This window comes from Enhydra lutris, unplaced genomic scaffold (genome assembly GCF_002288905.1).
Source record: "Enhydra lutris kenyoni isolate GAN:26980312 unplaced genomic scaffold, ASM228890v2 scaffoldscaffold75, whole genome shotgun sequence".
NCBI lineage: Eukaryota > Metazoa > Chordata > Mammalia > Carnivora > Mustelidae > Enhydra > Enhydra lutris.
In genome coordinates this window covers 4,626,698-4,641,122 of record NW_019154159.1, presented here as the reverse complement: position 1 = coordinate 4,641,122, position 14,425 = coordinate 4,626,698, and the positions used below count along the sequence as shown (strand labels likewise).

At 57.1% G+C, this 14,425-nt stretch overlaps 1 protein-coding gene across 2 annotated transcripts in view; it reads right to left on the bottom strand.

Moving 5' to 3' along the window:
• The window catches only part of LOC111160429 (regulatory associated protein of MTOR complex 1), a 339,277-nt gene that overhangs the window by 243,572 nt on the left and 81,280 nt on the right, over positions 1–14,425 (bottom strand). For both annotated transcript variants that reach the window (XM_022523546.1, XM_022523548.1), the window contains exon 3: positions 7,966–8,048. In XM_022523546.1, the coding sequence (XP_022379254.1) occupies positions 7,966–8,048 (83 nt within the window). The remainder of the gene's footprint in view (positions 1–7,965; positions 8,049–14,425) is intronic.

Below are 14,425 nucleotides of genomic sequence, written 5' to 3'. Positions count from 1 at the left end.
CTGACCTCGACAGGAAGTTTCTCCATATCATGCAACCCAGGCTGAGCGACCACCGCTTTTTAAGCCCAAATGCCTAGCGAACCATGCGGAATACATGTTAAAATACTAATTACAGTCCGTGTGCTCTTGTCGTCCTAGAACCTCTTAATAAACGTCTCATAAGTGGGACAAATTAAACAGGCCAGAGACTATTCTGGGCCTTAGGATGCTGCGATGAGGCTGTCAGCAGACGACACGCACGTTACCTGAAAAGGACGTTAGTTCTCCCAACAAAAACTCAGGCTCAGTCAGTTTAAAAATCTCCATGTGACCTCGCACAACTCCACAGAAGACAAATAACCCAACCGGAGAACGGGATGTTCCCAAAGAAGCTGTGCAAGTAAGCGACGGAGAAGCACGTGAAAGGAGCTCACCACCCCTAGTTACTAAGGAAATGCAAACCCAAACCAGAAAGAGATGCCTCTTCACACCCACCGGGACGGCCGCTGTAGTAACAGTGGTTTTTTTTAAAGATTTTATTTATTTAAGAGTGTGAGAGAGAAAGCATGAGCAGGGGCAGAGTGGGGGGCAGTGGGAGAGGGAGAAGCAGGTTCCAGCGGGGAGCCCGATGTAGGACTCGATCCTAGGACCCCACGATCATGACCCAAGATGAAAGCAGACACGCAACCAACTGAGCCACCAAGTCTCCCATAACCGTTTTAAAACAAAACACACAGAAAGTGACAAGTGTCGGTGAGGACAGGGAGAAGCAGCTTTCACACGCCGCCCGGATGGAAAACGGTACAGCCACTATGGCAGTTCCCCAGAAAGGTCCACGCTGAGTCACCCACGACCCAGGGGGACGCCAGGAAGAGCTGAAAGCACACGTCCCGCACACTCGCACGCAGACGTTGGCAGCCGCGTCACTCGCGAGGGCCGAGGGGCAGCAACAGCACAAGTGTCCATCAGCACACGGACACACAAATGTGGGGTGTCCGTCCAGTGAATGCACCCAGCCGCAGGAGGGACTCCAGTGCCGACGCACGCAACAGCGCGGGAGCAGTGACCCGCACGCTGAGCGAGGGAGGCCAGGCGCACGGCCACGCGGTGTGCGACTGCTCCGTCCTGCGTGCTGCGAGTTCCGTCTCCACGCCCCAAAGCTCCCTTCCGTAGCACACCAACCAGCAGCTCCTTGACATTTAGGAGAAGGGCACCCAGCAGCCGTCGTGAACGCCAGTTCACCACCACCATGGCGCCATCTGGTTTCCCGATGGAACGAAGTCAAGCGAGCAGAAGCGGCCACTCCCCTCCAGTCTGCGATACCCCCGGATCCGACGCTCTCATCTGGCTGGAGCCGGATCTGACAGCCCTCCAGGCACATATGGTGAGCATACGGTGGGCTCGTCGCGGCCGCCCCCAGCCTCTGCACCCCACCGCCGCACGCTCCTAGCGTCTCCCCTCCCGGAGCCAGCACTTCCTCACACGTCCCCACCTCCCTCCCCAGCAGCCCTCCGGAGGGAGCAGCCTCACATCACTCAGCGCTGGGGGCTCCGGGTTAACTCAGGAAGCCAGCGCGGCACAGGAGGCACAGGAAACCGGCGCTGTCAGACGTCTGAGCGGCAGGGTTAGAGCGCAGACGGGCAGCGCCCGATCCTCGTTCCCTCGTTCGCAAGTTGTCACACCCGGAGACGGCTCTCTCGTGAAAGAGATCGCGAAGAGGACAGACCGGATCCTTGACAGGCTTGTTAAGGACAGAGTTAAGCCCGATTTCTCTGTAAAAACACGATACTGCCAGCGAGTCCCTGCGCAGAGGTGGGCAGGAGGAGGGCCCAGAGCAGGGGTGCCGGGTGGTGTAGGACCGGGCCCCTCGGGAGCCACAGCCTGCCTTGTCCTGTTCTCCCCGCTAAGCCTCCTTTCTCACTTACAAACCCTCGGTTCCGCGCTAACTGCTCCACTTCCATTTCTAGGAAGCGACACACCAACAATTCAACAAGTGCGTGTTCCTCCCAGGATCCCAGGACACCCCCCGCCCCCCCCATGGCAGCAAGGACGCGCCCATCCCGGTCAGCCCTCCCTGCCCGGAAGGCGCCCCTGCCCACAGTAGGCAAGGAGCGAGGGGCTGCCGGTGACCTCTGCCGCAGGGACATGAGGGGCGTGCGGGGACGTCTGACTAACCCAACTCCCGACAGCGGCCCTGGCTTCGCATCCGTGTGACGCTGCACCACTCACAGCCGGGGCCAGATCCAAGGAGCACCGTCACATGTCCGCGCCGGCTGCCCGGTGACTGCAGAGGCCGGAGTCACCACGGGGACCACACCACAGCAGCCCAAAGAGGGGCAACCCTCGGACCGCGTCAGACAGCCGGGGTCTAGCCCTGCAAGCCGCGCACCCTCCAGACCAGCTGCGACCCCACTTCCCCGTCCCCCTCCCCCTTCAACGGGTTTGTGGGCTTTCTACGGTTCATCGGTGGTGCTCGAAGCTGCTGAGCAATGGCCGAGGGCCGCCACCTCTGAGCGCCGCTGGAATGCGCTGGCAGGTGGGTTAGCAGCAGGAGCTGGGTGGAAACGGGGGTTCGGGGGACAGGGCCGCACAGGAGCACAGATCAGGATTCTCCCCCAACATGTGTGCAGAAGCTGTCGGACGGGCACTGAGAGAGAAGGGGGTGGAGGTGGAGCGCGGGACACGCTCGAGGCCGCAACAAAGACGTAACTGAGGTGTCCATCATAGGCACGGAGCTCCACGCTCCGAGGGAAGCACGAAGTCACGGCCAAAGGCCAACGGTTGACCCCAAGAGGACCAGAAGGCTTTGCCGACACCGTCACGCAGACTCAGCAGGCCCTGGTGCGATGTGCTTCATACCAGACCAGAGCCACACGAGCAGGAGCCGCCCCCCAGCACCCGCTGTGGTCGTGCGTCCTCGTTCACAGCGTGTCCCGGACGCACAAGCAAGTGAGGACGCGCGGCAAAGGAAGCCAGGCTGGGCAAGGAAGGAGAGGGGGACAGCAGGGCGGGATGGCGGTGTGGGTCAGGGACCAGAGCTCTCCCTTCAGGGCCGTTCTCACTGGCCGCACCGCAACGTCAGTTTGGGCCTGAGGTCACAGCGTGACTGTCCCAACAGGAGCCACTACAACAAACAGCCCACGTTGGCCTGTTCCACGCATCCACCCGGACCACCTCCTCAGGTGAGGGGGGACAGAGTGCACTGGCAGAGCTGGCTCCTCCCTCGATAATCCACAGCAGCTCTGAGAACCCTGAGGCAAGGTGGAACCCGCTCAGCCACGAGTCTTCACCGCGTCCCGTGCAAGGTTCACTCCGGAACCCTGAAGGGAGTCCAGTGGGACAGGGGCCTGCCTTCATGTACGCTGCTCTGCATGTACTCCCACCCCGAAACAAGTCCCAAGCGCTGTGACCAGCCCCAGGAAGGACACCGCAGGCCGGGGCGGTGAGTCACCCAGCCGCACGGCGGGCTACAAAGCCCGACCAGCAACCTGGCCAGACGGGGCCCTTCTCCAGCACCTCCCAGTGCAACAGCCAGCAGGTCGCGCAACGGGCTGCCAGACGCTCTCTCTCCCCACGACCAGGGTCCCGCCGTGAGCCCCGCCCCAGAGAAGAAGCAAGGACAGCGCCTACCCCTGACCCCGCCCCAACCTAAGTGCTGGGGTTGGCCAACAGTGCCCGTGCCTAAAGCCTGCAGAACGTGCCTGCGAATGCCCCCGTGTGAACGAGGCTGTCCACGGCCTCACTGCCCCGACGCCCCCACACACCCAACGGTCCAGGCAGCGTGGTCGGCTCAAGCTGGCTCTCCGAGGCATGCACACAACTCCGCGATCGAAACCAAAGGAAAGGCCTTTGTCACTCAGATGAAATGTGACCATAATCTCCCCGGGCTGATGACCAGGTGGTGGGGCCCTGATCTGTCCCAGACAGACTCCCGGCCCCCACGTGTACCCTGCGGGGTGGGGAGCGCGTAACACGCGTCTGTCTAACGGGCACACTGACCTCCCCTCCCCAGCCGCACAGCGGCCGTGAGCGGCCAGGGGAGCACGGGGAGCTGAGGCCGGGACGGAAGGCGGGCGCCACACGCGGGCCTCAGAACTGCCCAGCACGCCCGCCCCTGCGGTCCCCGCTGCACCCACAGACCTGCCTCCCAGAGGAGACGCTCCGACGACAAGCAAGGCGTGTTCCAGGGAGGCTCCGAAGGGCACATTCCGTCCCCGTGCGTAGACACGATCGCTGCGATGTCACTGGGATGGAAGGCGCTCAGTCAGGGGCCGGGGTCACTTCAGATGCCGCGACGGTGGGAGGCTCAGCGAGTGGTACACGCTCCCACCCCCCTCGGCTCCCGGGTCGGCAGCGCTGTGGGGAAAGGGCGGCAGGACCAGGCCCCTGACTGCGGCCCCCCCATCAGCTCAGGCCCATCATGCGCCACATGAAACCGCGGGAAGCCCGACTTGCTAGAGAAAGCCTCAGAAACACGCGCTCTGCGCTGGGGAGGCCCTGTTCCATGATCCCCGCTGCCACCACCTGGTCACACGGCCGCTGGGACTTCCCGGGACAGGCGTGAGGTCTGTCCCCCTTCCGGCCGGCATCCCTCCTTCCATCTCCTGCAGAACACAGATTTATGTACCTACGAGGTAGTAAGGCAGAGCCTTAAATTTAATCAAAAGAAATCACTGGTGGCAAACTGATAAATTATTTAGACAAGGGTTCGATTGGCCTGGAAAGGAAATCTGGGCCTCACAGTCTGGCAGCCTCAGGAAAAAAACATCATCGCTATGGCTTCTCTGAATTCCTTCTTGACCCCAAATCACCTTTACCAAAACGTTTAATCCTGCATAGTTGGAGCGAGAAAAGGAGGAGGAGAGCACACGAGGAAGGACACCGACTCTCGCAGGCACGAGGCGGGCACATTTCCCGTGGTCGGTTCTCTGTCCCTTCTGAGTGGCACTGGGGTAGCTCGGTCCCACAGGGCCCACGCACAGGCACGCAGAGGCACGCCAACACTAATGAATAGGACCTCATTTCCAGCTGCGCCACCTTTCTGAGCCTCAGAGTACAGGACACGGAAGAAGAGGAGACCAGATCTGGGGGTGTCCACCTCAAAGGTCTAGAGATTTCCTAACACTCCCGTTGCTTTACTGCAGGTGGTTCCTCGGACCCTCTCATGCAGAGCACTCGAGGGCCCCGTAAACACAGTCAAGTGCTGTGTGTTTTGCTCTGCAGTGTTCCAAAGGACCCTGATTTACAGTTAGGAACACGCCACCACGCACAGCAATGTCTGAGCTTGCTTATCGTCTCCTGTCTCGTGCAAACTCTGGGAGGCGACGCGAGGCCGGCCTCCCTCTCCCGTCACCCACGGGAGCTTCCAGACAGCGGAGGAACACGCCGCTCACCCCAGAGCACGGGTCGTGACCGCCCAGCGCACAAGGCACAGCCCACAAGCCGCCCTTGCCAGCCCTCCTGGCGCATCCCGGGCCTCAGGCTCGTTTCCAAACATATGCGTCCCACTAACAGGTGGAGCAGCAAAATTTTAACCCCTTTATCGTACTTAAAAATGAACGCAACCGTCCTGACGTTCAACACAGAAAATACTAAGTATTCATCGCCATGGTTCCACTTCCTGAATGCGGGCTCAGGAGCCCAGTCCGCTGACGTGAGCGGCCCCTTCCTGGGTGCAGCTGGCATGCTCTGGTCCCCGCCTGCAAACCAGCCCCAATGGGGTCCCACCCGCACCGGTGCACCCTACAATCCAGAAACACTCTCCCTGACCAGCCTTGTGAACTGAGTCTCTCCTTCAAAACACCCCCTTGCAGATCCGCTCTTCAAAGCCCACGGACCTCAAGCACGTGTCTCGGACTAACAACGTCCATCTGGAGGGCCGTACCCTCTCTGCTACCACTCGCCCCGCGTGGCCACCCCCACTGCAAGAAGGTGACGTCTCAACCCCATCCTGAGTCTACTGTCGTTTTTGGATCCGTGATTGTGTGCCTATATGTAAATGCTGTCTTACACGGTAACGCCTCCTCCAGATGCCATGGGAGAGATCTACTCTTAAACAGAGACTTAGATTAAAAATAATGGATTCTACTTTCGAAGATTCCACTTTAAAAATCATGGATTCTACTTTCGAAGATTCCACTTACTGCCAGCGAGCACGAACTAGCTGGTGCCTACCAAGTTAAGCTAACAGTAAAGCCAGCGGTAAAGCCACTCCTAGCACGCCCCGAAATCGTAAATCACGCCCAAGGGAATAAACAGGCAATATCCGGAAATATCGATCCCGTATTCTGAAAGACCACATCTTCTCATGTGACACGTCTTTAAAAGGAGGAACGTAATTAAAATAGCAGAGCCTGTCCGTGAAGAACGCAGTCGGTAGATCTGAATTTATCCGGCCACATTCTCCTTTAAATAAATGAACCCAGCCAAAAGCCAAAGCCCGACGTCGAACTCAGGAGACGGTGAGATGTGGGTAAGTGAGAAAGGCGTTCTTCTACATTTAAATATTGCTGGTTCTCCGCCTTCCAGATGCCGGTGACGCCAAGTCTTCCGACAGACGTCAGCTCTGTGTGTTGTCACACGCGGACAGAAGTCTGTCCAAACCGCACGCGCACCCGGAAGCCCCTGAAGACTGCCACTGAGATCCTGGAGTGCCTTCAAAGTCCTCAAGGAAGCGAGTTTCTACTGACAACAGGAGGCACCTCAACTGTCGTTAAAGGGATACACCATGGAAATATCTCTCCGTTCCTCATCCAAGCCCCAAAGGCATTATACCCACACGAGAAAGGCTCCTGAGTTTTTACATAACCATCAAGAGGTAACAGATATAACAGAGGGAAAAGCAAGGCCCTTAGGCATAGATCAAAATCATCACTAAGAATCTGGCTTCTGAAGAATGGGAGTCTGCGGTTATTAACTCCACAAGTTAGACCCTGCTGCCCCCTAAGACACAAGGGGACACGGTTGCCACCACTCAGTCTATGCTGACTACAGGCAGCAACAGAAATGACCCGCAGACACAGTGACAGGCACCAACAGATTCACTTCTGACTGTTCTCTTAGGATGTAAATAACGTACAAAGACTCCCTAATTCCAGATCACCCGGATGAAGAGTCCACAGATGAAGCCCAAGCACGCAGGGTTCACCGGGCCCTAAGCCATCTGCCTCCGTGAGGCAGACGCTCAAAAAGGAAGGGCAATGACCACAAAGGCTCCTGGGAGCCGCGTGAGCCAGGCCACCACCACCCACGTTCCGCGTGGTCCCTGCAGAGGACTCCAGAGCCAGCCCACCACACAAAGCGGAACAGAAAGCACCTCCATAAACACCCCAAATTTCTAATCTGCTGCTACAATGAGTACATCTTCAAGCCAGCTAAAGAGCTAAAGGACACAGGTCTTGGGGTAGTTCAAGGAAAACTTAAGATCTTAAAAGGCAACCTGCCTCTGTTCTTTAAAAGAACAAAACCACAGAACCGTCAGATATAAGCAACAAAAGGCATGGTAATTGGCGGCTGCCTCCCAAGGGGACCCCTCCCTTTTGAATCAAAGACCAAGCATATAATAGGTGTCATCTTTTCAATGCTGAGTGCTTTTTTCGCAACTGTTTGAAAATTGAAGACAGGAGAAATAGCTCTAACTAGTTGAGGTTGCAGGAAAGTTACTGAAAATATGTTTCCTGAGAAAAACCGTGATCTAAGAGTAACACGAGAAATGCTTTTCAGTGCCTGAAGACTGTAGGGAGAAACTCGGGCCAAACGAGCAAGAGACCATCCCGCGCAGGGCCCCCGCCAGCGCCCGGCCGCCTTCGTGCACGACAGGGTGCGTCCACGGAGCTGGGGAAGGAGGCGCGGCGAGGAGCGTCCAGCCCCGGAGGGACGCGAGCTGAGGGTCCCTAAAAACCTCTCGCTTGGATTCACATGCTGTTTGAAACCAGGGAATTGACGCTTCCCTCTAAGAAAAAAGAGAAGCAAACAAAGAGCACTCACCCGCGGCTGCCAGTTCTCATACTGCTTCTGCAAACTCGCACCGATGGTTTCCAGAGCCTTCTGAGGCCCCATCGACAGAGGATCTGAAGAAGCAATAAAAGCAGAAAGTCCGTTACCCATTCGTTTCCTCCGCGGCCGAGCCCATCGCCCACGGTTCCCTCTTCCGTCACTCACTTCAGAGTCACCCTGGACCGAGGAACACACACCTGGGGTTTTCTGTGTTGAACCAGATGCAGGGAATGGCTATGTCCCCAAACAGGACAAAACGCCACACCTGCTCACCTTTCGAGAGGAAGGCTGTTTGGTCAGACTCGCTGGCCCGTGAAGTCTCCTCTCCTCCCTGCACTCGTCACTCAGCCCCGGGGTCGCCCTGCACTCCCGCGGCTTTGTTCCTGCACTCCTGGCAGGCTGTGCGGGGTGGGCCTCGGGCCTGGCGGGGGCCTCTGTGCAGAGGAGGGGCCCAGGGAGGGCCACACCGTGCGTCCCTCGCGCAGAGGGCCAGGAGGAAGATGGAGCGACCAAGGCGACGCGTTCTACGTGCCTTCTGTCTGTGCTGGTTCCTCCACAAGAACGTTTCGTCAACACGCCTGTGTGTTTGTGGCTTATCCGCCCATTTCAGGAGTGGCTTCTAGGGCAAGGAGCTCTAACCAGCCATTTCTCAAACTTACGTGGTCTCCAGACATCCCTGCACTCTTTAAAATGCTGAAGAACCCCAAACAACTTTTAAGTGGTTGTCTCTATTGGTATTTGCTGAATTCAAACTCAAGACGAGAAATTTTAAAAACTGTATTCATTCATATAAAAGTAATAACAAACCCATTACCTTTGAACATAAATACTTATTATGAAAACTGACTTTTACAAAAAACTAATGAGAATAGCACTGTCCTACCTTTTCTGCACATGTCTTTAACACCTGGTCTTACACATCTGGGCCTGATTCCATCTGTTACAAAATGTGGTTCTGGCCGACACAGAGGAGGAAAATCCCACCTCACACACAGACGTCCGCGGGAAGGCCACTTTAAATCGCCTCTTGAGACAGTCACGCTATCTTTGCTGCTACACCGAAACTCGACGCGTGGTAGCTTCTCTAAGGCTGTCTGCAATGGGGAGTCTGAAACCATAGCAATGAGCCCGTACTCCATGGCATTAAAATCCACGGACCTGTCGTGCACTTGGAACAGACCCTCTGTCCGCGGGCGACTCTGTGTCATCATCACTGCCACCTAGAAAGCACTGATCACTGAGCTACATAGACCTTCTGTATCTTGTTCTCCAATATCTCAAATCTCATCACCAGCTATAAACACTTTGGTTGTTTTCCCCAAAATGCCCACTCGCTTTGTTCATTTTCCAGAAAATGTGGCCAAATGCCCAAGGCCCATCAGCTGCTCCTCCAGGCCAAAAGGACATCCAGTTGGACAGCCAGTTGGGCCCAGGACGCATCCACCACGTGACGCCCTCCTCCCTGGGCCCAGGACCTGCCAGTCGGCGGCCCCTCCATCACGCGATCTTACAGACGTGTGTCCAAAGGCTGACAACCATCCATAAGCCTGTGTGTCTGTGCCGACCCAGAGTGCCTTCCCTGAGCTGTCCTCGCTATCCCTGTTTTCCACGTGCCGATGCTAATTCTGCCCCAACTTCCTCAACGTCGCCCTCTCAAATGCTGCCTCCCACACACAGGAGGGTTTCAGCTAATCTCCCCCTGTCTCCCTCCACTCCCCGGACAGCCCCGGGCCAAGCGAGAATGTACACCCCCACTCTGTAGAAGGGGAATGGCTCCCAAGAAAAGAGCCCCAAGGGACCAGGGGACAGTAAAGTTCACGTCATCACAGTCTCACAATGAGAAACGTCAGGCCGAGCTCAAACGCAGTTGAAGATCTAGTGCGGGGCCGCTACCCACATCTGGCAAGAGACGCCAACGTACGGATTCAAGAAGGTCAGTGAAGCACAAACAGATTAACCCTAGCAAATCTGTATCCAGACACATCGTAGTCAAACTGCTAAAAACAAAGACAAAAAAAAGTCCTTAGAGAAAAATCAGCTCACGAACGATCAGGACCGAGAGAGTCTGGATTTCCCCACAAGACCGAAAGCTGGACAGAAGTCAGAGTGCCTTTACATCTTGAATGAGAACAACCACCCGATATTCACGTCAGAGGGTAAAACACAGGCCTTTTCAGACCCGCAAACACTTCCAAACTCTGCCCGTGTTCCTCTTCTTGGGAAATAAAGCACAAAAGAAGCCAGTGAAGGACCCAGGGAAAGAGAGAGAGAGAGAAACCACAAGACGTCCATGAACCAGATCCAGAGACAAAGGCCGTCCAACAGGAGCTAGGGCGGTATTGTTTTAAAAACAGATTTCTTGAGCACTGGAATAATTATTGATAGCACTTGACAGATCTACTGGAATATACGTAAAAAAATAAACTCGTAAGTTCACCAAAAATTTAGCGGATAAGAGTAACTGGCAAATGTGCAACCACGGGGAAAATTACACACTGGGATGAGAAAGGAACGGATCAGAGCACCCCCTCTGGGATGGGCAGGAACAAGAAGCAGCTTTCTCTCATTATACTTTTCAGTATTGTGTGATTTTAAAGCTGTATGCACGTATTACTTTGATTTTTTAAAAGAGAATTATAAAACGAAGTATTGGGATTTTAGAATCGGGAGGGACCTTTACCACCAGAGCATCAAAGTCCTGAGGACTCTTCCCGACGCGGATGCCAGGCCCCACCCTGGAGCGTCTGAGTCAGTAGCTTCGGAAGAGCCCCGTCGGTGGCTGAGCACCTCTGCTGAGGGAACCGAATGAAAACTGGGTGTAACTAACTTACCCGGAAGAAGTGTGGGAAATTTCTTTCAATCCGTGCGTAACTCAAGAAGTTAGAAGTTCACCCTCATCCCTCTGTGCTGGTAGGAACCCAGTGCTAAGGTCTCAAAAGAATTAAAATGACCTCAATCAACCCTGTGGTAATCGAAATCACAAGACGGGCCAGAGACACAAATAAGTCGGAATCTGAAAAATAAATTCAGGGCCACCGCAGAGCACAAGCAAAGCAAAGGAAAGCAGACAACAGCATCAACAAACAAAAGGCCATTCCTAGCAGCCGCGCCTTGTGCACGAGCCCAGGAGAGCAAATGCGGGAGCTCGTGCACGTCTGCGCACACTTGAGTGCGGCGTCCACGTGGCCAGTGCTATGGCTGTGAAAGAGACTGGAAATGGTTTCCTCTGTAAAAAGATAAAAGGCCTGTCCAGGAACCACAGTGATCAGCAGCAGCTCCTGGGTGTGCCCTCGGTGCCCAAGCCAGGGGGAAGGACCAGAGCCAGCCCTCTCCTTGGACTTCTCCCCTCGGAAAGCCCAGGCCCTCCAGCCCCACACCATCCTCTCCCACGTGCCCAAGGAGGGCATGCCGACTATCTCCAGAGCTGGAGGGCACCTGCCACCAGGGCAGCAGCCCCTCACTAGTCATGGGCGCCTGAGAGCAGCACCCCTACCCCTCCCCAATCTGGATGACAACCCCTGCCTTCCCAGGGAGGGGCAGGCGCAGTCACTGGCCACTCATCAGGCACAGATCAGTCCCGTTACTGGGAACCCCTGCGGCCAATTAACCACATGGTGTCCTCCAAGGGTAGGACCGAGAGTGGGGCAGGGGAGGAGAGGGATCAGGAAGGGGGAAAGAACCAGGACCAGGGAGACGGAGACGGTGCCTTGACTCCAAGCTCACCGCAGTCAGCCAGTAGAGAAATCAACTAGAAAGTTCCGGGAGGGTGGTGCTGACGGTCCGGTCCGTCTGAGGAGGGCCGGCTCTGAGGCTACAGCACTGTCCCAACAAGACATTTCTCCTCTGACACCCTCAGGGGCTTCTACGGAGTGAATGAAGTGGGTGGGCAGGCGGGGGGAAGAGAAGAGGAGACAGTACATGGCATTCGTGTGAAATTTGAGCTTTATGGCAGTCTTCTGGCAAGCTTTCCAGCCTAAGCCCCCTGGGTCTCATGGTGCACAGAACTTCACGTTGACGGGAACTACAGCCAGCCCACCCCACGGCACAGAAGAGAACCTAAAGTTCTAAGTGGCCAGATGACTCGGTCAAGGTCACAGAGGCTGGCCATGATGCTGGCAGTCAGCCAACCTGAAAACTCCCCGTTCCCTCCACTCTCCCTTCAGAGGAGCCGGTGCGCCACCACTAACTACTGACGTGCTGGTCCCGACCGCGGCACCTGGTGCCGGCACGGAGACTCTCCCTCCTCCTGGCTAAGGTTCTCGAAGATTCTGAGAAGGGCAGAAGCCCAGGAAGCAGGGCTCTGCTGACCTGGTGTCACCTCCACCCACTGGAAGATGAAACAATTCCTCTGTGATGCCCCCCCGGACCAGCCCGCAGTGAGCCGCCACCCGGAGAATGCCCCCCCCGCCGCCCCCGGACCAGCCCGCAGTGAGCCGCCACCCGGAGAATGTGAAAATAAGCACGACTGACTTGTGCTGTCAGGGCGCACACCGGGGGCAGGGCTGGATGGGAGGGACGAGAGACGGGGCTGGACTTGGGGGCCGCCGCTGAGACTGCTTCTTGACCGGTAACGGGTCAGCCTGGGAAGAGTGGTCCGCCTCCGCACCGGGATCTGCACCCCTTCCCACGCATCTCCCGTCCTTCAAAACTAAGGGCACCTGCGTGGCTCAGCCGGCGAAGCGTCGGACTTCGGCTCAGGTCACGATCTGGGATGCAGCTCCGCGCCGGGCTCCCGGCTCCTCCGAGAGTCTGTTTGTCTCTGCCTCTGTCCTTCCCCCTGCTCGTGCTCTTTCTCTCTCTGTCTCTCAAGTAAATAAAATCTTTAAAAAAATAAAACTTAAAAACATGCAGCGCTCACTGCTCTAGAACGTGTGCCCTCTTTGTAGCTTGTACATCTGCTAATGGACTTGCTGACTGTGCGTTCGCACTGCCTCCTGGATCAAGTACAGATTTCTCTGCCTGGCGTTCAAGGACTCTGCCACTAATTAGCTGTGTAACCTTGAGCAGCTAATTTCGATGGAGAAAATAATCATGGCAAAGGCCCACTGTGAAATCAGAAGTGCTTTGTTGTGGCTCTGTACCGTACCAGCCATGACACCCACACGTATTTTACCACTAGAAGCGCACGGAGAGGGAGGCACTTCGCCTGGCTGAGGCAGGGCAGAGCGGGGAGCCCCGGCAGTGAGGCTCTGGCTCGGGGCCGGACGTGGCCCTCCCGGTGCCTGTGGGTGCCGGGACAGAGGCCTCCCCCCGACCACTGGCTGCACAGCTAGAATACAGATGGGGTTCCTGCGTCGTCTGTCACTGCACTAGCACCGGGAGCCGGGAGGATCTGCCACAGAGGGGACCGCTGGGATGCCGGCTGGAAGGTGCAGGCCCCGCCGCTCACACAAGGTTCTCTGCATACGGGGGGCGGGGGAGGCCCCGAGCCCTTATGCACGCCTCCTCCGGGCCACACAGAGATACCCCCGGCCTGACTGGACTGAGAAAACAGGGTCTCCACGGCAGGCCCGGGCGTGCACTAGGCCAACGGGTGTGGGTGCCCCCGACACCGATGCTCAGGGGGTGCCTACCTGTGCTGCAGGAGCTCCACCCCCACAGCCGGGGCCCTTCTCCCCCTCGGGGTCTTGGACCTCGCCTCCCCTGCAAAGGCCCCTCTCTCCACCCGGCCTGTCGTGAGTCGCCCACCCGCAGCATTTTCTGAGCTCCCGGGCTGCCCAGGGTGGCACTAGGCCCGCGCCCCGGCCCTGTTGGTCAGGCTCCTTGCGAACAACGAGCGGCCCCCGCTTCCTTCTGTGCCTGTGTGGAAGCTCCCCGCGTGAGCGTCTGTGGCCAACCTGACGGACGCCGCCCCGAGTCTGCTGTAACAGTCGAAGGACGAGGCCCGGGGCAGGGCTCCGGCATCTCAAGGACGTGCGAAGATGGTCACTCCGTCTGTGGCTCTCACCACGTCCCTCGGTGCCCCCGTGTATGGGGGGGGGGGTGGCAGAAAAGACTTTCCTCTGAGGACAAAGAGGAAAACGCCGCCAGATGCCTCCCAAATATTTCCTTAGGATTCCAGAATTTCCCAGCACCTGGCACACCTCCAGCCTTCTCACCTCTGGTGACACACGGCCCCGTCACGGAGCATGAAAACCCTCTCAGCTACATGAGTCGCCCCTGCTCTGCAGGCAGCTCACCCGTACCCGCTTCCAAACAGGTATTTCTCCGAGAGGTACGGGCACGCGCTGTTCCTCAGTGCGGTGCTTTTCAGTATCACGCCGCAGCATTTAATGCCGGCCATAAAACAAAACAGCCTCTGCCCTGCTTCTCTGACAGGAGCTGAGTGTCACTTCCATGAAATAAAACAGCATCTTATTATCAGGCGGAGTGGAAGGGCCGGCGTGGGGAAAGAGGTGTCGACAGCCAGCCGTGCGGGGCTCCAGGCGCCCGAGCCTGCCCTGCGCCGGGG